At 44.9% G+C, this 24,611-nt stretch overlaps 1 protein-coding gene across 1 annotated transcript; it reads left to right on the top strand.

Annotated features, from left to right (window-relative positions):
- The first annotated feature begins 20,891 nt into the window (after positions 1-20,891).
- Positions 20,892-23,845, top strand: LOC144143249 (uncharacterized). Its single transcript, XM_077675032.1, has 2 exons — positions 20,892-21,781; positions 23,800-23,845. Exons 1-2 carry the CDS (start codon positions 20,892-20,894, stop codon positions 23,843-23,845), a joined length of 936 nt encoding a protein of 311 aa, XP_077531158.1.
- Positions 23,846-24,611: the final 766 nt, after the last annotated feature.

Raw genomic sequence — 24,611 nt, forward strand, 5'->3', positions numbered from 1 at the left:
ACTGACGTGATCTATTTTCGATACCTATTTCCGCATCGTACTAGTTTGTTGCCTGTCTTGTTGCCACGAAACTTGGTTTTCTCCACGTTCTAGGCTCCGCGTATAGGTACTCCGCTTAGCTGTAGCTGCGAAAGTTGGGTTCCCCAAAAGTGAGTCTTTTGCGTCATATCTGTCGCCTTTTTTGCATTCGTTACTTTCAAGGGGGGCAGCGGAAACGCTACCGAACTCAATCGAAAACGGAAGTCTGCTTTGTTTTCCAGCCTGTGGTTGAAGTGAATCCGCCCTGGCTTGAAATTTCGCCTTCGTACAAAGCTGCCCTACTACTTCATCTACTTCATGCGCGTACTTCACGCGTTTACTACTTCAAACATGACCACTGAGTGCGCGTGCCGTACTTTGTTACATCCCATGTCATGTAGGCGCGATCAGCGCCTTTCCTGGCATTGCCTGCGAATCTAATATATTTTTGTCATATGATGGCTGCGCTTTCTTTCTCTCCCTCTTAATAAAATTGTAAAGAATTCGGTCATACCATGAGGCAATCACCACCTTTGCTCACCATGGCCAGCTTTTTGCACAATATCTCATAGGATAGATGTGTGGAGTTTAAACAACAACAAATATATTTCTAAATAGATTGATTATAATGTAGCAGGCTTGTTTAAATACTGAATGAGATTTTATTACTGAGATTTTAACTCGTAACCAACACTAAGTGTTACAACAGCAACGCCTCGCCCAAACGTTTTTGTGAGGGTGAGCGTCCAACCATAGTTCTTTTCGATCTCCGGGGGACCTTGGGAGAACGCTATGCAAATACTCAAATGTCGCTTGACAACTACAAGGAAGACAGTACGAGTTGTCTTTCATGTCCGATTGTGGGCAGATTTTTTCTGGTAGGTGGTTCTCTAAGCCGCTCCCCAGGCGGACAGTATTGTTTTCTTGCATACTCCGACTGAAAAAAAAACCACGAATATTTGACGAAATTATAAACACATTTACGCTCTAGCTTTCCAGAAGGTCTACGGTGACGAAGAGCGAAGCAAGTTTTGTCAGGTTACTATTCAATTATAACTACTCTTCTGGAGGGAGCCATCTGAGAAGCCTCAATATTTTCAAATAAAAAGTGAAAATCTGGTCAAACCTTGTGAGCCTTTTCGTAAGTGGTATAAAAAAATCTTGCACCCATTTGTGTAATGACGACGACGGTTAAGCGCCAAGATTCCTGGTGATGTATGTTCTACTCTGGAGGCACTCACCACTTTTTTAGAATACCCCAAGATACTATTGGGTGCGGACTTTCTACGGGTGAAGTCTTTGTTTCGGGTGTACAGCACGCATCGGTACCTCCTTCTTAGCGTTTGCTGGTGCCATGCCATGTTGAGGTCGGCTAGATAAAACTTTTTAAATATGTTATAGTCATCGTTGCCGAGAAAGATTGGCTGATAACGTTCTACAGATCTCAGCTTGTGTTCATCAGTAGTTTTGGGTATTAACACTTTGTGCCGTAAGTAAAAAGATGATGGCAAAACACCGTGATTATTTGCGGCTATGATATGTCCAAGAGGACTGGAGGAAGGATATTATAAAAAATATAATAAAATTCCCAACTCTGTCCATCCAGTCGAGGGCCCTTGTTTGGCTTAAGCGAAGGGACAGCCACCTTACACTCTTCCAGTGTAACATGGCCGGAAACCCAAGAAAACTAATCATCCGCAAGCATTGGAAGTATGTCAATCAGAGCATGAAACCCAAGCTTCTGATTCGCGGCATTGGACCAACCAAATAACGTGATGTAATGTGCATGGAATGCACCAGTAATATCCGTTCCTTAAGCACACTCAGTATGACTACAAGAAATCTCACTTATCTCCTTCGCAAGGGACAATTGGCGCCCATAACGCAGCGAATGGCGAGTGGGATAACTTTTAAACAACCTTCCCGTACAGGACCAAATTAACGCATCATGGTATTTTTCAGTGACATATCTCTGCAACTGTCCTTTAGTTATGCCAATTTTATGTATACTTGAAACAAATGTTTCCAAAAGTTTATCTAACCGTCTTCAACATGCAATTTTTAGCTTAGCTGGGTCTCACCAAACACGAGCTGTAAGGAAGAAAGGTATTTAAACGAATATCCTTATTGCTCGTTTTATATTAGAATGCCTGTCTAATTCGATTTAACCGGTGGCCCCTAGAAAAATTGACCTTACAAAAGCGCTTGACCTGGTGTCTCACGATTTTTTATTCGCAATTTTAGAAGTAGCTAATGCAGCTGATGTGCTGCATCAAGGTATTTAACTTTGCAAGAAACACTATGCTACACTGGTCGTCAATCGCGTTCTCTCGAAGCCAGTTGAGATCACGCCGACTAGTATACAGTGCTCTCCACTATCGGTTCTACTGTTTGCACTATACATAGCCCCTTTCTCTTGGCATACAACAGAGCTGATGGGTACGTGGTTGTTCGTTAGCGTCATGTGAATTTAATGTTCTTGCGTATGCTGATGATATCGCATATTTTTGTGCTGACAACCTTAGTGTTCCCGAAGCGCTTATATTGAATAAGTTTTGTGGCGCGTCTGGAATGGCGACGAGTATGAAAAAAAACTAAGAGGCTTTAGTTTGGCCAGTAGGAGAATGAAATCTTCCAGATTTGCGGGAATTGTTTGGCACAATACGCCGTTTGAGTACCTTGGTGCGGCTTTCCACCAAATAAGAACTCATGGCCACAGTGGTCTTCAGCACTAATATCAAGCGCGCCTCGCAGGCATGAATGGAGTGCGAACCTTCTGTATTTTCTCTGGCGGAAGTCTCCAATCTATTTTGGTAGCGAAGCTACTCTACGTGCTTCGTGTACATCACTGTGTGCGGGCGACAGGCCCGGCTCTACACAGAGTTTTTGCTGCCTTCGTGTGGGGATCTGAAATGGAGTCAATTCACAAGGATAATCTGTTTTTTCCGTCAGGGTGTGGTGGTGTTGCGATAATGCATTTATTTGTGCACTAACTTGTATCTCGGTTTTTCTTCTACAAATTGGCGGATCATATACTTTTACTTACTGTGCTTCAAGAGCGCATAAGTTACTATTTACCCTTTCTCCTTTCTCTGCGTTAGGTTGACAGGAAGCCACCATGGGGGTTTCTACAGAAAGGAGTGAATACTCTTCATTTTCCTACCCCGTGGTTCCTCAGGAGAACATGTTTCATGTGCCTGTTTATTGCCAACCATACTTGCGGGACCATAAGAATAATGTTTTAGACCGTGTCAAGAGTACGTGGGTTCAGCGAAATGCTAAAACGTTTTTTCAGCTCCATTCAATAACGCTTGCAGGGAAGACAATGCTGCAAAAAAAAGGAAAAAGGAATCCTTTGGTCAGATAATAGCCGCTTGTGCAATAAACCAGAGACTATGGACCCTGGTTTTGCGCTGTGCCATGACACGATCTTCTTCTGGAACGTTTCGAAACAGACACTAAAACATAGATTGACATCACTCCGTACACCATTCGCTCATTTCCATGTGTAGATGTTAGTCGGGTGCCATGTGACGTTTTTGTTCTGCTAGAAATATTCAGCTTGTGGAAGTACCGGTTGATTGATCGGGAAGCGGAACTCCCTAGGAAAACCAAGTGCATTTTTGGGGACAGGAGGCGTTGGTGCGTAACCTGCACTTTGCGCAGAGTAATCCACCATAGTGGCTGCCGCTTTTGGGTGCGTTTGTTTTTGGTATCCTCAGTTTTGAATTGGTTCCAATCTTTGTTAGACTTAAATACTTAGCCTTTGCTCTCTGTTATGTTTTTATTCCGCTGCTAAGCACCATTGTTTCTTTGACTGTAAACAAACAACCAACGAAGGGGCGCATACCCTCGTCAAGCACAATCATTTGAGGCTTTTTGTGTGTACTCTGGACATATGTAACACGTCTGAAGTCGAATAAAGAGAGAAAGACAAAAATTTACACCTGTTTCAGTTCTCGATATGTGTTAATCTGCTGCCGGCCTTTATTATTTTTAGTGTGAGCAGAAACCTTTTATTGACGGATTTCTGTTTGGACCGAACTTTTAGCCCCTTCCATTGCATTCTCAGTCTCCATTGCACTGATGGCTTTATAGTAAAGGAACATGATACATATGGTCTATCCTGAGGCATGGAAATTTTGTGGTGCTGTGTTATAAAAAACTGAATATTCACCAAGCACGTGCCGTGTTTACATCCACTCTGTAGTTCGTCCATCATTTTTATTTTTAAAATCAATCTTTAACTTTTATTTATATTTCTCCCATACGAATTTTTAAAAACATAGGGCTACTATACAAATTACGGTGCTTTGGGTACTTAACCCTTTAAAACATACTTCTCTTGTATCAATATATCTAGCTGCATGACGTTTGTGGTCTTACTTTGAGGTCTAAGAAGGTGGACCGGATGCATTGGTATTCCATCGGTACAAAACTACTGTAGGGGGGCGGACACTTTTACTCTGCTCTTTACCCGTAAAGATTTCGCAAATGACATGTTGTTCTACAATATTCTGTGCCGCTAAAGGCATCGGTACTTATATCTTTCTACTTGATTCCTTGAAAACGTCGAAGAAATCACGTGGTTAATATGCATGAATGCTCGCTGATCATTTCGATGTTATGCATTATTATCAGATAATAATTTTTGGCGTAGTAATTACTAACCTTGCGGAGTTCTGTCATTGTAATGTTGTGATTACCCTTCTATCTTCGCGTATTCTAGTCGTTCATTTGACTTCAACAGTTTCATTTTACCTTTTTTCCCTTTTTCCAGTTTTTGAAAATATTTCATGCGGTAAATAAAACAAATGTGAAAACGTAGCAATCGAATAGACGCCGGCTTCTTAATGCGAGGAACCAAGGTTAGATTCCCGCCACGCGAACAGCTTTTGTCTTTACCTAACCCACCATTATTCATTATTATCGTTAGAGAAACTTGGACTTTCTGCGAGATGTAGGGCGCACAACGGCGTCAGCGAGGACAATAAATCTTCTCTTTAAAAGTAAGGAATGCACCTTTTTTTTAAAAAAGCACTTTCTGAAAACATGGTGTAGAAGTACTGTTTGTATTTTAGTGATTAGGGGTTTTATTGTTGGGTGCGTTGATGAGTTGTGTGACGAGCAGCTCCAGACTACGTGACAACAATATCAGGCATTGAGCTCTCAATTATGCTAAAATAGTCCCGAGGCAATAAGGCTTCGCGCGTGTATTAAAGGCAAAATCTGGTATTGCCTAACTAACAAATTTTAGATGCAAAACCATACTTGCGTATTTTTTTGGCTCGCGTTACTTCGTCTTACGCCGCGAGTATGCTAAGCAGGGTGGCGTTAACAACACCTTCGCTACAATCAGGATGCGGCGCCACTAGTGGGCACCAGTTTGGAACTACCGCCATCGCATTCAGGTGTCAAAGTGCACGCACAATGTATCATTTATGTGCTCAAATCTCGGATTTCTGAATTTTGTCTAGCCATCATCTTAACTCCCTCAAAACGCTGAAATCCTACCGAGTCCCTCAAATGCTTATGTGCACCGATGAAAGAAAAAGTAACCACAACCCTTCCTCTACCACTGGCAACCTGTGCGTATGATATAGCATAGCGCGCTTGTTTTGGCACACCTTGCCCCTGCGGCCAGGAAACAACAAGCGGCGGGAAAGCCCCAGGTCTTGCATAAGGTATTTTTTTTCAGGCTTGTGCCCTCCGAAATGCCAACTGCAAGCAGGAAAATCCTCACTCCGAGAACTAAGAACTGAAACGTGACGCTCGAGGTGGACGGAATGATTGTCGCTCTTCTGTGATGTTTTCCATAACGAGAAAAAAATACGTCCACCATACCGTCCACCGTTAAAAATGTTCCGTATTTATACCTGCTTAAAAAAATGAAAACTTCGTGTTACCCTCATAGCCCCCCCTTGGCATCCACCATATTTTCGGGCTCATGGCTTGCTGAACCAATTTTTGTGCAACCAGATTTATTACGTCGCAACTACTTTGAGCCTCGGGAGCGCAAGTGTGACGTTACACTACGTGATCTGGTTCGCAGAGCTGTCACTGCTGTGCTAGCTCAAACCCTCGCCAATGCTCTAGCTCGAGGATAAAAGGGGTGCTTTACCGCCGCTTGGTCACTGTATCGCCACTTGTATCGCCTCACGGGCAGTCCATGAGGGGAGATTAACGCGAGAAATGCATGGAGTCAAGCATTCAGTAACTATTATTACATGACAGGCTGCAAAAAACAGGGCTGTCTGCAGCTTTTACACGATATATCGAGGTTTGCCCATCCAAACGGGGTCGCTTCTTTTTTCATACAACCAACTACTTGTAAAAAGGAGGTGTTCACGCTGTCCAGTGTACTTTTTATTCGCAAAGGTGCGTATAAATCGGTATTCGCTCCTCCTGTCCCCGTCACGTAATAAAGATCTACACACTGGCGATCTCCCCTGTGGTAAGAAGCACACGCTAAGGGTTGAACCCAGAAGTGAGGGTACTTACTGCGGTTCATAGCAGTGCCCGAAAGGATATTTCTGTTACCTTGCGCTTCTGGTTACATTTTCTTTACGGTTGGCTGTTTTTACTTTAAGGGCATCTTTCATAGCATGGCTGCAGCACAACAGGCAACATGCTGAGCAATCCGTTTTGCTTTGTGCTTCAGGTTTTTCTGGGCATCCATCTGGCACCGGACTATCTCCAAATGACATGCGCGGAACACGGACCGGGGCCTGCTCTGCAATTGACGGCGCCTATCAAGAACATCACGTGTGACACGGCTGAACTTCGCTTCATCGTGCCAGCGTGGCTATCAACTGCTGTGACATCACATCACGTGCCATATTCAAGGGATATAAGAACACCTCTGGCCCCGTCGTTCGCCAGTGGGCATGGCTCCAGCACAACAGGCAACATGCTGGGCAATCCTTTTTGCTTTGTGCTTCAGGTTTGTCTGGGCATCCATCTGGCACTGGACTATCTCCAAATGACATGCGCGGAACACGAACCGGGGCCTGCTCTGCAATGGACGGCGCCTATCAAGAACATCACGTGTGAGACGGCTGAACTTCGCTTCATCGTGCCAGCGTGGCTATCTACTGCTGTGACATCACATCACGTGCCATATTCAAGGGCTATAAGAGCACCTCCGGCCCCGTCGTTCGCCAGTGGGCATGGCTGCAGCACAACAGGCAACATGCTGAGCAATCCTTTTTGCTTTGTGCTTCAGGTTAGTCGTCACGATCTTGCTTACTGTATACGTAGCGATGACCGATTTTTAGTGCTGCTGCCCTGCCCACTATGTGTTCATTGCTTTCTTAACAGTGTTGTTCTGTTATCAAAGGATCTTTTGACATGTGGGGATATTGAATCAAACCCAGGGCCTCCTAACGAAGATATGTTGAAGGAACTGTTGGAAGGCCAAAAAAAGCTTACTTCTGTCGTTTAATGCGTTCAGGAATCGCAAGTAAAGATTGAAAGAAGAATTTCAGGTTTAGCTGATCGCATAGACAGCCTCGAACAGAAATTGAATGAGCTTACCAGTTTGTCTACCGACGTTAAGAATATGAAGTTGTCAACATCAAAGCTTGAAAAGCAGGTATCAACGCTTATTGACAAAGTAGATGACCTTGAGAATAGAAGCCGCAGAAATAACTGAATCATTTACGGGTTAGAGGTGCCCTCTGAAGAAAAATATGAGGATCTGAAAGCAAAAGTACAGGAAGATATTTTTCAGAAGAAATTAGAAATAACGGTAACGGGAATTGAAAGATGTCACAGGTTTGGCAAAAAAACCAATGACGGGCCACGTCCTGTGATTGTAAAGTTTCTTGACTACCGGGAAAAAACTAACGTTTTGTCGAGTGCATTTAAATTAAAGGGAAGCACATTGTCACTGTCTGAAGACATTTCCAAACGAGTTCGAGAAACACGGAAGCAATTGTGGAAAAGTTCAGTGGAAGAAAGACTGCGCGGCTGTAAGACAAGACTAGTTTATGATAAGCTTAAGGTTGATGACGTCTTGTTTGCATGGGATGAAGGAACGGGGACACGCTTTAGGCTGAAGAAAAAATCGAATTGACACAAAAACAAGCACTCTGGCCCATTAAAAATACTAAATGTAAATTGTAGGAGCGTTCTTAATAAGGCCACTGAATTAGAAGCATTAATACTTTCTCATGATCCAGCTATTGCTGTCCTGACGGAAACGTGGCTAAACGACTCGGTTTACGATAGTGAGTTTGTTCCGTCTGGCTACAGAGCATACAGCAATGACCGTGGTAGTAAAGGCGGCGGTGTCTGGGTACTTTTTAAAGAAAACCTTAAAATATGTAGAATGGCAGGTATACCAGGAGTAGAAGGTATTTTTTGTAAGGCTTACCACAATGATTTCCGTTACAATATAGGAGGTGTTTATAGGCCCCCAAACGCTGCTGTTGAAGTGCTTAATGAACTGCAAAATTATTTGAAATTGAATATTAAACATGATGACCGGATTATAATGACAGAAGATTATAATTTACCTAACGTAGATTGGAAAAACTTTGCCTTGAAGCAGCGCGAACCTTCGGGTGAAGCTATGCTTGATATTTGCTACAGTTTTGACCTCCTTCAGTTAGTTGAAGGCTACACAAAAATTCAAGGTACTGCTCAGTCAACCCCAGATCTTTTCTTCGTTAACCAGGCAATTACACCTAAAGCAACTACTGAGATATATCCTGGAATTTCCTATCATCATGCTGTGCTATTTACTCTAAGTGACACAGTTTTCGATAAGACATTACCCCTTATATCTTTCCCTAATTTCAATCGTGCAGATGATACTGCTATTATAGATCTCCTTTCATTCAACTTTGACGACTTTGCGAATAATGAAACTGATATACATAATTTATGGAACTGGTTTAAGGACATTGTCAAAGAATGCATAGAATCATTTGTGCCTCTGGTAACTAAAAAATCGAAGCGAAAAAATCCATGGATTTCTCGGGTGACACGCAGGTTAAGAAGGCAAATAAAGCGTCTAAAGAAAAAACGAAGTCTGAACGTAACGTATTCAGAACAAATCGACGACCTTTCAGTAAAATTGAAAAATCAAATTCAGACAGATAAGCAGCGTTATTTTGGGGAGTCCTTGCCAAATTACTTGACCTCGTGTCCCGAGAAATTTTGGAGGAGCATTTCACCCACGTCGAAAGATTGTGATGTCTTTAATGTCGGCGGTATTCTCACGCACGACAATGCTCGAATTGCAAATGCTTTCAACGATCATTTCAAATCCGTTTTTTCTTGTGACAATTTTGTATTACCGATCTTTAAAACTATTTCGCCGCGAATGCCCGATATTGTTGTTAGTGGACAGGGCATATTGAACATGCTTGTGAAACTTGATATCAGAAAATCTTCTGGACCCGACAATATCCCTAACGCTTTCTGAAAGAGATACGCTGAATGGATCTCGAAGTACCTCCATGTTCTATTTACAAAATCGCTGCGCGAGGGTCAGGTTCCGGACGACTGGAAAACAGCCAGAGTCAAGCCTATCCATAAATCAGGAAACAAGCAGAGTGTCAAAAATTATCGTCCTGTCTCGCTAACATCAACCGTTTGTAAGCTTCTCGAACATATTATCCACAATAGTATTTCACATTTTCTGGATGAACATAATATCTTAAACCAGCATCAGCATGGATTCAGGAAGGGTTTTTCAACAACGACACAATTGGTATCAACAATACACGACTTCGCTACTTCAATTAATAATGGCAAACAAACCGACGCAATTTTTGTGGATTTTTCAAAAGCTTTTGACAAGGTTTCGCACAATGAATTATATACAAATTAGAAAAAATTCTCGGGAATGATCAACTTATTGAATGGATATCGGCCTACTTGAAAAACAGCGAACAATTTGTAGTTTTTAAAAATCATTCCTCTCACAGGGTTGCTGTTGACTCTGGCGTGCCCCAAGGGTCGGTTCTGGGTCCCCTGCTATTTATTTTGTATATTAACGACATAGTAAATGATATCCCTGTAAATATTAGGCTGTATGCGGACGATTGCATTACTTACTCTGAAATAGAATCCCAAAAGGACCAAGTTTTGTTAAACGAGTCGCTAAACAAGGTTGTTTCCTGGTGCGAGGCTTGGCAAATGTCAATCAATTTTGAAAAAACGGTGTACATGTCCATTTCTCAAAAGAACAACCAATTAAATTTTCAATACTTTGCAAACAATACCATTCTTTCCAAGGTTAAATCTTACAAATATATTTGGGTTATGGATAACAAACGATCTTAATTGGACAAAACACAATGACATAGTAACTTCCAAGGATAATCAGAAACTCTTCTTTTTACGAAGGAGTTTGAAACTTTCCCCTCCATCCGTCTCGTATTCTTGCCTACCAATCAATAGTCCTACCCATACTTGATTATGCAGCGGTGATCTGGGATCCATTTACTAAACTGAACATTCATAAAGTAGAAAAAATACAAAGAAGAGCAGTTCGCTTCATATACAACAGTTATGAACGCACCTCGGTAACTGAACTGTTAGTCAGAGCTAACTTACCCTTAATTTCATAAAGAAACCACATATCCTGATTAAAATATTTATACCAATTAGTTAATGGACATTACAAGATAGATATTGGAAAAATTATTACATTTTCTTCGGGTTACGCCACCAGAGAACGCCATGTTCGTACAATAACTCCGTTTCGTACCCGCAATAATTGCTTCAAATATACTTTTTTCCATCGAACTGTGCAGGATTGGAATAGTTTAAATAACCATCAAGTTACAAAAGAATCTTTAGCATCCTTTGCTGCTGGTCTAGAAAAACAGAGAAAATAATTTTACTTCTGTGCTAGCTTGATTTTCTTTTCATAAAATGAGACTGATGTTTCATCTGTACTATTTTTGTTACGTTTGATTACGTTTGTCAAATGCAAGTGACGTTTCTGTTTTTTTTTTTTTGACTTGTGTTATATGGCTGCCTACTATGTGAAATGTGAGTGACTGTTCCATTTGTTTGCCTGGTGTTATATGCTAATAGTTCCGTCTTTTGTACCCACCTGCGAAAATCCCTCCAGGGGATTGCAGTACCCATAAATAAATAAATAAAATAAATAAATACCTTTTTACTGCGAAGCACTATATGTCTAACCCACCTCAATTTTCATTCCGTGTAGCGAAATAACTTGGCGCCACTCATGCGCTCCTCCTCGACCTTGCGAAACCGCTATGACAACAGTTATTCCGCTCGCCACCACCCATGCCTCTTTCACATTCTGCGCAATCGGCTGATAACGCGGGAGCGCCCTTATCAGGCGTTACAAGCAGTAACTCGCCCACATTGAATGATGACGGGAGTCTAAAGTGCCGCGAACCATGCGCGGGTTTGTTTATTTATTGTTTGTTTTTAATTCCCGGCCGTGTCTAGCTTTGTTACTGTGTCCCATGTGAAGCGCGTGTTCCATTCTTTATTTTTATGCCGCACGGGCTATTTCATTCAGATAAGCAGACTGTTTCGCCCTAACCTCGTCACCACAGAATAACCTTCTGTGATCTACAATGTTGTGGATGTGAATCGACGGATCCAGAAACACTCGCGCCGAAAGGTAAAAGCCTGCAGAGCACACGCCGCGGCTTTCCTTTTGACGACACCCGCCCGCGCAAGTCAATTTGTTTACCGCTGCTTCGCCACCTCTGTATTCTTTTGAGTTGTTAGGGGAGCACAAGGTCGCTCCAATAAACGTGTTTTCCTTCAAGGCAACTGCGTCTTCTTTGGCCACGTGAGTATATTACTTTTTCAGCATAAATGGCTTTCCGCGCGACATTTGCGCTTTGGTATTACACGCCTAAGCACGCGCTCCTCACCGGTTGCCAGCTTATGCGTGCACTGTTTCAGGGTGGAAGAGAGGGAGCGTACACGCACAGCTGGTCTTCCTGACGCTGCCGATGACATGCGCTTTGAGCTTGCGGGAAATTTAAACAAGATTGCGGCTCACTTAGACCTGTGAGTCGTCCTCCATTGTCGAGCGAAACGTGTTTGTGTTGGTGTTTTGGAAAAAGATTGAGATGCCTATGACCCGGGACAAAAATGGACAGTCACATGTTTGTCCACTGGAATAAAGCTCGACTCCTACAATGAAGATCTGGAATGAAGCTCATGAACGAAAACCAGCGAGAATCGAAGAGCGCCCGCCGAAAAGAAACGCGAATGGGTTCGAAAACAACGGAAATCCGCTGCCACACGTTCCGGCTCTCCAAGTAGCTGGGAATATCTACCGTGAACAGCAACGACAACGGGAGGCAAAATGTTTTTGAGCTGTATGGTCTTTGAGCAGCGCCTTTGACTTCTTATCACACGTACATAATCGGTTGCAGATTTTCCATACACGAGTCGGGAATATAGGGAATATGGGTGCGTGCACGCAGAGATATAGGCGTCATGCCCTCAGTGATGGCATATGCCATGTGCTGGCGGTAGCTTTAAACGTGTACATCAATCGTACCAATGCGAACTTTTCATTGTCTTCAGTTGTGGAGGGGGAAGGATTGGTGCCTTACGCAGAACGTAATTTGCCTACGCCGCGGAAGGTAAACATGCAGCTCCCTGTTTGTCCACTAGAATAAATCTCGAGTCCTTTTATGTTTCAATGGGGTAAGTGCTAATTTCTCGATCTTAAATTACAAACAAACGTGTTTTGTTTCCTTCATTTTGTGTTCTGTGTCCAGATTGGCAGGTCATGCTTCTTAAATGCCTAAACGCCTCATAATTGAGCCTTTTGGTTTTGTGCTGATAGTTGGTGTAGGAGGGAACTGTTATTGGAAGGGAGTAGAAAAAAGTTCAGTAATATTTCATCAGCAAAGCTGCGTAGCAAGTTATGTGAGTTTGTTGTCCGCAGTTAATAATGCAATGAAAATGCCGAGCACCTGTGAGTGCTTGCGTCGCGGCGACTGCCCGGGAGGTAGCAAAACTGAGAAAATGTCGAGCGCTCAGGCAGCTTGCTTTTGGGACAACCGCCCACCGTCTCTGGCTTACGTTTTTCAAGCAAAGCATACCCACATCATACGATTGGCCAGATTACGGCGATCTCCCACAAGTTCAAAAAATGGCGAGGGCTCATAAGTGTGTACCTCGCGGCGACTGACCAGCGTACCCCGTGAACGATGACACAATATATTGTAAACCCCGCCAATGTTTGCCAATAATTATAACTCCAAAAATATGAAGGCCGCATTTAGAGCAACAATGATGCAGTAAACGCCGTTGCTGCAGCGAGAAAGAAGAAAAACTGCAGCAATCATGGACTTGCACCATGCTGGTAGTTGTGAAGGGTAAGTACCGCTTCGCTGACTTTAAGTCGTACGAGTTGGTGTGAGCTTCCTTCAATTTTTGTCTCTGTGACATAATTTAGCCCCGATATTTTATTGTACGAAAAAAATTAAAAAATGCTTACACAGTTAATGTCGTTTTAAATCATCTATGGCGGGTGTTTCCCCAGTTTTTACCTTTGAAAATTCTGTAGGTTGGTTTTTATGGCATTTCGCTTTCATTCATTCGTCCTATCAATCAAAAACGGCTCAGTTCGTTTTGACGTACTAATTAGAAAAAGCATAGCTGTTTTAACACTGAGTGTTGTTTACGAGTAAAAATCGTAGTAATAAAATCTCAGTTAGTATTTAAACGAGCCTGCTTCATTCTAATCAAACTATTCAAAAATATTTTTTTTTGTTTAAACTCCACAAATCTATTTTATGAGATATTGTGCAAATGGTGCGGTGTAAACAAATTATGATGGTTTTTTTACTTGACAGTCTGCTTTCAACTAACTGCCCTATACCAGGTGATTAAACCTTCTTTTCGTATACTCCAACATATATACTGTTGAAAAGTAACTGGTATCTTCAGACACCTGCTGTATCCTTTCACTGAGTCAGAGCTTTCCTACCTATCCTGAAGCAAAGAGTGCATCTACCTGACACCTTGCACTACAAACCACGGCCACTCATTATTTGGTGCTCGAAACGGTATATATTGTCGCCAATGTCAGTCGTAAAAAGTCGAGTTTTTCTGTTGTCACAAATGAACAAAAAATGCCATAGAACAGGAATAGCAGTAAAAAATTTGGCCTCCTCTACATTTGAGATGAAAGGCTAGGAAAACCGCGCGGCGGGTAGCACTCACTAGCTTAAACATGGCTTTTCTTAGGTCTGCCAAATTCCTAAGAGAAATAAGATTAAAAAGCAAAGTTTTGTCGACGAAATTTGAGTTCAAAAAGCCCGCAATGCACTCTCCCAAATCACAAAATTCCTAATGCCAAATTCCACAGCCGTAGTCAAATTCAACTCAACCAAAAAGAAATACGTTTAAAAAGACAATTTCATTCATGCAAACTGAGTTAAATCAAAGCCTACGATGCACCCTTCCAAAAAAGAAATGCAATCTCCCGAAGTAAGAAACCAAAGTCTACTTTCCCGCCATACGAACCTAAAAAAAAACACTGGGCACCCTGGATGCGATGACGGCGTAATCGGATAGACACCGGTTTTATTACGCGGTTGACCATGATTGGATTCCGAGAACGTTAAGCGTCATTTTCTTGAGCCGCGCACCCCAAACACCCGGTCGTCGGCTCCTTCCTCTTTCGCCACTTTCCCTCACACTTCTTGGCATGGCATTTTTCCCTTTTCTACTTCGACTTGACAATATTTTTATAACCATCCGCACATACAGAAATAAAGTAAACAGATCCTGTGTTAAAAGCCTCATTCGGTCTTGCATTTTTTTCAGCTATTGCAACACTACAGCAAAAAAAATTCTATAGTGATCGTAAAAAGGTGTGTAAAAAATTGAGAGATCGACTTTCCAATGCGAAGTTTTGATCACCATTACTGATTTGTTGGTTAGGCTTTGTGATTGTTTTTGGTGCTCGTTTTTGGTTGAATTTATTGCAGGCACACCAAAATGGAACCCTCCTCTCTATACCCATCACAAGGCAGGATGCTAACGCGATACTCTAGGGAGCGCGTAAACAAGCTGCAGCCTTGCATTCGTCAGACCCGTAGAATCGACATGAACGCCTTCACAAGCTCGATCTAGAGTGGACGTTCTGAGTCAGTCATGCTCCTCGTCTTCGCCGAAGTCGAGAGACATTGCTACACAGGCTGCGTCTTGGAGTAGCATTGACCCGGAAGTATCTTCACACAATCGGGCGAGAGGACAGCCCAGACTGCCTTCTGTGCGGTTGTCCTGAGACTATCGAACATTTGCTTAGTGCTTGTGCAAAGTACTCGAGTGAGCGAATGAACCTTGACACAGCTTTACTACGCTTGGACACTCGCCCTCTGTCGGAACAAAAGATTTTGGGCACGTGGGCTGACAACAGGAAGCAAAGCCTAGCCGTTAAGGCCCTGCTTACATTTCTTGGTGACTCCTCTTTGGATTCTCGCCTCTAGGTTGCTACAAAATTGAACAGACTGCGAAATAATGTCTGAGCAGTTTCTTTTTTTCATGCATGATAGTCATGTGCTTAAAAGTGAACTGTAGTCCTGTGATTCAGCACCCCGTTGTACGTGAGATGTTTATTGGTTTACTGCTTGTACATAGTTCATTTGTCGCTTTCATTGTCATTCCCCATACCTTCCATATTCATTCCTTTCTCTTTCTGTCCCCAGTATTCTCTCACCCAGAGGGAAGTAGCAGGCCCAAGATCAATTTCTCAGGCCGACCTCTTCTCCTTTTTCAATAAACATTTACTCTCTCTCTCTCTCTCCATGCTCCGCTTTGTGAAATGTTTGACGTTTTCTAGAAGTGATAAAGGCACGCCTTCACCTAGGATGAGGTTTATTGAGAAAAAACAAACGTAGAGCTTTAATTAAAAGTTCATTGTTCGCATAGAAAAACTTCTTTGTTGGAGTGCAGATATATTAGAGCCTTGGAGTACTATGATGGGTCTGTTTCCTGACCCGTGGTACCAGATGACATAAGGTATCGTCTTTGATAATCATTTCGCACAGCCTGGTATGTCCTTATGAATGTTTAGCCTGGCGCTATTTTTTATCATTTCAATAAAGCCCCATCCTAGGAAAACACCTGTCTGTGCCACATAAGCCTCTCTCCCTAGTTGGAGGACCGAAATGATAGAGAAATACGTTTAAAAGGGCTGGTGCTACTGATGACTATTTTGTTTATTGGCGCCAGTGCAATAAATGGCAAATAGTGCCAATAACACTGTCGCAATAAAAACAGCAGTGTAAATTTTAAGGGACAATTAACACTTGATTATAAGAAAACGTGATTTAAATGAAATAAAAACGCTGGTTGCAGAATCAGATTAGTGTCACGTTAGTGTCAGGTAACAAAATGAGTCCTAAAATGTTATTTCTGAAAACTAGTTAAAACGCAATTAAAGAAACTCACAAAAAAGTCATGGGAGTGGTAGCGTGGAATATGCGTCTTTAAAGATATGGCAAGTGTTTTCATCTTATTGCATCAAGTACCGTGCATAGATTTAGAATGTGAATTACGGATAGGTGTCCACCAAAGCTGCTAACCGGAATCGAGTCAATGAAGTGACGAGATGTGAGGGCATCACGTATGCATGGCCGATTCGCACGCTAGCTTTGACGACTTTGCTTAATCGGTTGCGAAGATTGACTAGAAGTCTGAGGTGCAGAAGTGAGAGCACCATTTGAAAGGATGTCTTAATCTCTGGCCCATAGACACCACTGCCATAGTCGAGCCATGATCCTCTCATATCATGATAAAGACAGTGAAGGAGTTCTTTGTCTCAATCGCAGAATTGGTGTGAGAGGACTTTAAGATTGTGCATTGTTATTAGGTATTTTTGTTTTAGCTGTTTCAGGCGAAGTATCAAAGTGAGTTCTCTATCGAATAATAAACCAAAAATTATTTTCTCCTACGAGAGGCATAACTAAACAAAACTAAAAATATCAGCGTCCGCATAAATTCCGGGAGAACAACATACAAGTACTTTTTTCAGCGTTTAGTGTAAATCCGTTTGTATGCTCCCGCCAGCGAGTTGGTTCTCCCTAGTCTGGACTTGGCTTCACAAATTCAGAAGTCAAAAAAATTATAAGATATTCGAAAGAGGTCTACTTATCGGAAACAGGAATTGGCTGGTAAGAATGCGAATAACTAGTGTGCCACTGAACTCACCGCCTTGAGGAACGCCATTTTCCTGCACATAAACATTCGAAACTGCAATGCAACGTTCACTCGCAAGACTCGTTCCGACATTTAGCTAGGGAGTGTATTCAACATATTGTCAGATAGCCAAATGATGACCTAACATCACTGAAGATGTCGTACTTCCAGGACGTGTTATAGGCCTTTTTTATATCGAAGAAGAGTGCTATGCAAAACTGGTTATAAATGAAGGCATTGATAACACAGAATTCCAACAAAACCAGATGATCTTTAGTGGATCTCCGGGCACTGAAGACAGCCTGGCAACTTCCAAGAAGACGACTGTACTCTAAGCAGTACATGAGCCTTCTATTGATCAGCTTCTCGGGAAGCTTGCACCGGCAGCTTGTCAGGGTATTGGGACGATAGCTTGAGGGGAAAGAACTGTTTTTCTCTTGTTTCAGGCAAGCCAGTACAACGGCTCCCTCCAAGACTTTTGAAGCAGCCCCTAAAATTCTACTTTGTTTTGTAAATTAAGGAGTTCTTAAATGTGTCGGAATGTAAGTGTTGTATTATTGTATGTGTTGTATGCAATGTTGTCTGCGTCTGCAGCTGAAGGCTTACGTATGTATCACTAAGCACGCGTTGAGTGCTTTTGCCGGTTTGCAAGATGCAAGGTTATTGGATGTGGGTTACCGGTGAAGGACACCCCAAGTCATCTTCTGGGCCTCCCGTGCTGGCTTGCAGTTATCGTTCCACCAAGGCCTCCTTAGGTGGCGCAGAGCACGACTATGATGCGGGCGACGAGGATCGAAGATCTGGCAACACAGAGGGTTTAGGCTGTGAGAATCTGGGCTGTTGTGACTTCCTCGCTCATAACAGAAGACACTTATCATCATCATTTTCGTCATGCTCTTCACGAGCTGCCGCATGCTCTCGTGGCTGCGTCGGCTCGCTCCATTTCTTTTTCTTGTTTTCCATTAAAGCCTCATCGGATCACGACGTGTCGCTCCCCTTCCTGAGCATCGCGCCGCAGCTGGAGGACCCAGAGGTCCAACACATGGTGCCGAGAACCCGGGACTTCTAGACGACGCCAAGCCCATCGACGCACGGAGTCGCGAAAGCCCAGAAAAAGACGCGGCGCCTGCGATCTTGGCGAGTTCCCAGCTGCGTGCGACCGAATGGAACGTCAGCTTCGACGACGCCGCAGCCTACGGGCGCAACTTGATGGCCTTCTAACAGAAGCGGAAGGCCGCATAAGTTGAAACAGAGAGGCGAGGGCAGGAGCGGTGAGTGTACTGCTCGAACGAATCAATGCATTCTATGGCCAGATAGAGAAGTTGGACGAGGCCATCTTTGAAGAGACACCGGAGGACCTAGTAGACAGCGAGACGACAGACGCGAGACAATACCGCGACAAGGTTGTAAGCGCTACCACGAATCTTCGTCTCAAGCTGCAAGAGTCCCGGTCTTCAACGCCACGTCCGACGACCGTCCACCCATCACCGACTGGCAAATGCAAGCTTCCTCAGCTAGAGCTCCTCAAATTTGACGGGAACCGCAGGTCGTGGCAGCGATTCTGGACACAGTTTTCGGCAGCCGTCCACAACAACGACGAGCTCAGCACGGCTGACAAGTTTAACTACTTGAGCAGCCTCGTGACCGGAGCAGCTGCATCAGCCATAGCCGGACTGCAAGCTACCGATGGCTGTTACAAGGACGCCATCGAGATCCTGAAACAGCGCTTCGGAGATGACCGCACCATCGTGCAAGATCATCGGCGAGGCCTCCTGGACTTGAAGCCGGTGTCATCGTCATCCGACGTCCGACAACTGAGGCAACTTTACGATCGGGTCCAGGTGCACATTCGCAGCCTCAAGGCACTTGGCACGAGCTCCACGACATACTGCACCATGCTTCGGGAAATCCTGCTAAGGGTTCTACCGACAGACATGGTCCTGCGGTTCCATGAGGGGCTAAAGACGTCACGTTCCACAGTTGATGCTTCGTTAAACAAACTCGGAGACTCGACCGGTCAAACGGGCTAGCCCGACCAGGAGCTTCAATTGCTCTTGGAATTCTTCCAACATCAGCTCATGTGTCGAGAAGCCGTTGCTGAAAACACCGCACAGAAAATTCATCGCACCCAAGAAGATGGACGTAAAGCCAACCATCCGCGTGACCTCTCTACGACCTCTGCGCTGCAAGGCTCAGCGACCGACCCGCAGCGGTGCTTTTTTTGCCACTCTGGAAAGCACTTTGCCGATGCCTGCGATTCCAAGGAACTGAGCCTATCACGCAAAATGCAGATGCTCGCCAAAGCCAGAAGATGTTTCCGTTGCATCAAGAAGGGCCACATGGCTAAATAGTGCAGAAGCCAGCCTAAATGTGGCAAGTGCTCGAAGAGGCATGTAACGTCCGTGTGTGCCTCAGACAGCACTAAGAACGACGATGGCAACGTTACTTCGACCCCTGTCAACTTGGTCTCAAAGCAAGCGGGCTCAGTCGTGCTGCTGCAGACTCTCACAGCGAAAAAAGCAGGCACGACAACATCCAGGCGCTACCGAGTTCTCTTCGATGGAGGAAGTCAGCGAAGCTTTATTACTGCGAATGCTGTTCAGAGACTGGGTTGCGAACCGCTTGAACAGGAGACGCTTACCGTTGGCGTGTTTGGAGGTCAACACACACGGAAAACGATGAAGAAGGTGCGAGTTATCCTTTTCACTGCAGACAACAAACGTCCAGTCAGCATCGAAGCCCTGGAAGTGGACACGATTTGCAGCGAAAGCATCCCTGTACCAGATGAAAGAGTTCTAAGGGAGATGAATAATATGCACATCGATACGAAGGCGCTTTCGGTACAAGGAGTGGAGGATAAACAGATTGCGGTCCTCATTGGGTCAGATTATTATTGGGAGATAGTGACCGGTGCAGTGAGGCCTGTGCATGGAAAGTTGAAGGCCGTAGAGACCAAACTAGGATGGACTGTTCAAGGTCCACTGCCTGCTGCAGCCGACATCATTCAGTGTGCCAACGTTGTTGTTCTTCGAACATCTGTTGAAGATCAAGAGATCTCAAAACTTTTGACTCGTTTCTGGGACCTTGAAAGCATCGGAATCAAGGCCGAAGAAGAACGAGCGATGAGCAATGATTCAGTGCTGACGAATTTCGAAGACATCTCGAAGAAAGGCCAGCGATACGAAGTCGCTTAACCATGGAAGGAGGGGGTCGATCTGTGGGATAATTACGCTGTTGCAAACAAGCGTCTGCCCAGTTTGATGAACAAGCTCAACAGAGACCCTGAGCTCCTAGAAAGATACGACTCGACTATTCGAGAATACCTCAAGGAGGGATCTACGGAAAGAGTACCACCAACAAAATGGCAGTCTTCAGAAAGACTATATTACATGCCGCATCGAGCCGTAATACGTGAGGACCGAACTACAACAAAAGTGCGCATCGTGTTCGACGCGTCGTCTCACGAATCGGGTGCGAAGTCGTTGAACGAGAACTTAGAAGCCGGCCCGAGTCTACTTCCCGACGTAGCAAGGCTATTACTCCGTTTCCGACGGTACAAAGTTGCCATGATTGCCGACATTGAAAAGGCGTTCCTCCAGATTGGCCTCCGGGAATGAGACAGAGATGCGCTTCGCTTCTTGTGGTTCAGGACATCACCCAAAGCAGGTCAGCCACTACCGGAACTAGACGTCTGGAGAATGACTCGGGTGCCCTTTGGAGCCACTTCGAGTCCTTTCCTACTGGCAGCTACATTGAAGCACCATTTTCGCTCCGTAGAGAACCGGTTCCCAGTGACAGCTCGACTCCTACAAGACTCGATGTACATGGACGACCTCCTGATTGGAGCCGATACCACTGAAAACGCGATCCAGATGCATAGAGAAATATTGGAGATTTTCCGTGAAGCTTCCATGAACATTCGAAAATGGGCCAGCAACGACCCTGTTGTAGCTGCAGAGTTCGAACAAGGAATGAATTCGGCGGAAAAATCCCTTTGCTCGCCCTCTGGGACTCTGAAAGTGTTGGAACTACATTGGAACAAGCAGTCGGACACCTTTTCTTTCAAACCGGAAGGAATCCTTCCCCTAATCAAGGAGCATCAATGCACCAAACGGTTCGTGCTTCAGGCGCTGGCAAGGATCTACGATCCCCTGGGGTTTTTGTCGCCCTTTTTAGTGCGGGCTAAAATCTTCCTACAAGATCTATGGAAGGAAAACCTCGACTGGGATGACCCCTTACCACCCAACTTGTCTTCCGTCTGGCTGAAATGGAGCAAAGAGGTCGCCATGCTTCAGGATCTTCGGATTCCCAGGTTCCTAGCAGCCGGCGGTGAAGGCCCTTACCAGAAATCAGACCTTCACATTTTTTTTGACGCGAGTGAGTCGGCTTACGGGGCTGTAGCCTACCTCGGAACAGTCGACGCCAGCGGTGCCGTCACCACAATCTTACTGTTCGCGAAGACGAGAGTTGCGCCGTTAAAGAAGGTCACCCTAGCGAGGTTGGAATTGATGTCGGCTTTGCTTGCGTCCCTCATGTACGACTACTTCGTCAAGAACTGTGACCTCGGCATTGTCGACACAACTATTTGGTCAGATTCCCAGATTACACTCTGCTGGATAAGCAAAGACCCCACCTCCTGGAAGGCGTTTGTGCGAAACCGCACGCAAGAAATCCACACGTTAACGGACAAAACGCGGTGGAGATTCTGTCCTGGTAAAGAGAACCCGGCGGATTTGCTCACACGAGGTTTGTCAGTGCACAGACTGAGCCGGTCACATTTATGGTGGCATGAACCTGATGGCTTGCCAGTCCTTCAGATTTATGGCCGGAGTTTGGTGAGAAGATGGACATCGAAGACTCAAGCTTGGATGAAATTGAGACGCGACCACCAGAAGTTAATGCTTACCCTGTTAATACCAGACCATCGGTGCCATCGCTCATTGAATGTGAACGGTTCAGCAGTCTCACAAAACTTCTACGTGTGACGGCATGGATCCTACGATATGTAAAGAAACTAGAGAAAGAAAGTGATAGAAGTGGGGACCTGTCTGCGGAAGAAGTTCAGCAAGCAGAGCGCTACTTGCTTCGCATCGAGCAAAGAACTCACTTCAGTGCTGAAGCAGATTGCGTCGCTACCTTGAAGCCGTTTCCCCAACAAAGTCCCATCGGGCAGTTGAGACTGTTTTTCGACGACGACGGGTTACTTCGAGTCCAAGGAAGAGCAGAGAATGCTGACGACTCTTACTGCTCTCGACATCCTATCCTACTGCCGAAGGACTCTCACCTCGGGAAATTGATAATCCTTCATGCTCATGCAAAAGTCTTCCATGGAGGAGTCCGAGATACTCTGACACAAGTCCGGGAACGATTCTGGATTCTGAATGCGAGGCAGTCGGTGAAGAAGACAATACGACGGTGGGTCGTCTGTCAACGCTTCCAAGCTAAACCAGTCGAGCAAGTGTCACCTTCGCTGCCCAAAGACCGCTTTAAGCAAGCTTCTCCATTTCTGGTGACCGGAGTCGACTTTGCGGGACCCCTGTACATCAAATCGCATTGCCAGAAGCGCTCCTATGTCGCCCTTTTTACGTGCGCAGCAACAAGGGTTGTTCACTTAGAATTAGTGGCAGACATGACGACGGAAAGTTTCCTGTGCGCCCTGCGGAGGTTCATATCCAGACGTGGTCTCTGTCAAACTGTGTATAGTGATAATGCACGAACATTTGTCAAGACCTCCAAGGAACTTCAGAAGCTTTGGAGAACGATTAGAAACCCCGACGTGCTTGCCTTCTTCTCATCCTCAGCAATTGAATGGAAATTCATATGCCCGAGCGCTCCCTGGTGGGGTGGGTTTTACGAGAGGCTCGTATGGTCTGTAAAAACCTGTTTAAAGAAGATGCTTGGACGGCGGCTTCTAAATGAGACAGAGTTGTCCACGCTACTAACAGAACTGGAGGCCGTCGTGAATTCGCGGCCTTTAACTTACGTTTTCAATGACGTTGAGGAACCATATCCTCTGTCTCCAGCAGACTTTCTCGTCGGAAGGCGACTGACAGCATTACCACCGTACGATCCAACAATCAACACCGACTCGACCACCGATCAACTAAAGAATCTTTGGCGCAAAAGAGAAGAAGATTTGCAAGCCTTCTGGTCACGTTGGTTAAAAGAGTACCTTAATGAGCTTCGGAATTTCTCATCCAACAAAGCTAAAAGGACAGATTTATTGAAGGACCGTTTTGTTCTACTAGGTGAACGACAGCGTCCAAGACAACTGTGGACTTTGGCGCGAATCGAAGAGTTGATCGCCGGAAGAGACGGCATTGTCAGATCCTGCTATCTCCGTTTGCCCTGCGGCACTACCGTCAAGCGCCCCGTACAGCTACTCCAACCTTTGGAAGCCACCTAGCGTCATCTGTCGGCGGGGGAGACTGTTGTGACTTCCTCGCTCCTAGCAGAAGACACTTATCATCATCATTTTCGTCATGCTCTTCACGAGCTGCCGCATGCTCTCGTGGCTGCGTCGGCTCGCTCCACTTCTTCTTGTTTTCCATTAAAGCCTCATCGGATCACGACGTGTCGCTCCCCTTCCTGAGCATCGCGCCGCAGCTGGAGGACCCAGAGGTCCACCATGGGCAGCTTCGTCTACGTGTAAGTGTGCGAGGCTGTCTGTTGTAGTTTACATGTACGATTGACTGAACTCCAGGTTGCTCTTGAATCTATAAAACTCTGGCAGGAAGATGTACTTATTTGCGCCTTTACCTATATATGTTAGTGAGGTAGGGAAGTGGTCACTACCATATGGGTTAGGGCCAACATTCTACTCAAGAAATAGAAGAAGCACTGCAGAGGCAATAACCAAGCCAGTATCCGAGTAAATGTTGTATCGTCCATAATGGTATGTATGCTTCTTTTGTCCAAGAGGCATCTTCCTAGAGATGTTAGAAATTTTCGATAAGGCATCCTAGGCCACACATTCGGGAAGAGCCCCAAAGAGAGTTAGGCGCATTAAGAGAATTATGCGCATTTAGGGCTTCATGCATAAGAATGAAGGGCTCGGTTAGGTCATCTACAAGGCCCTAAAAATCAGGGCTCAAAAGCTGGAAGTCAGTAGAGATGTAGAGACGTTTTTAACGTTCGGTACAGGCTGGTACGGTCTGACGTCAGGTGTCAGTGGGGTTGTCCGGCGGACCGGCCCTTCTGGACTTGGCAGCCCTTCGGGTGCCCGTCGTTTGAGCCGGCACTGCAGAGATCATCAGGAGCGTCACACGCGGCATTGGCGGTGCGGCGGGGTAGGAGGAGATGCGGAGTCCCCAGTGTCCGTGGCCTTGGTACCCTCCAATATACTGGAGGACGCGGAAGCAGACTAAGGGTGCGGCTTCGGTCCCTATGGAGGCGGTTGGCACCACAACCGCTGCCAT

The sequence above is a fragment of the Haemaphysalis longicornis genome, unplaced genomic scaffold (assembly GCF_048455015.1).
Source record: "Haemaphysalis longicornis isolate Haplotype H1 unplaced genomic scaffold, Haemaphysalis longicornis Haplotype H1 scaffold_6, whole genome shotgun sequence".
Taxonomy (NCBI): Eukaryota; Metazoa; Arthropoda; class Arachnida; order Ixodida; family Ixodidae; genus Haemaphysalis; species Haemaphysalis longicornis.

Bases quoted from the DNA above. Each gene is read 5' to 3' on its own strand.
- LOC144143249 (XM_077675032.1), top strand. From the start codon at position 20,892: ATGACTCGGGTGCCCTTTGGAGCCACTTCGAGTCCTTTCCTACTGGCA. The intron at 21,782-23,799 runs GTCAGATTCCCA...ATCGCGCCGCAG, and splicing joins ATTGTCGACACAACTATTTG to CTGGAGGACCCAGAGGTCCA.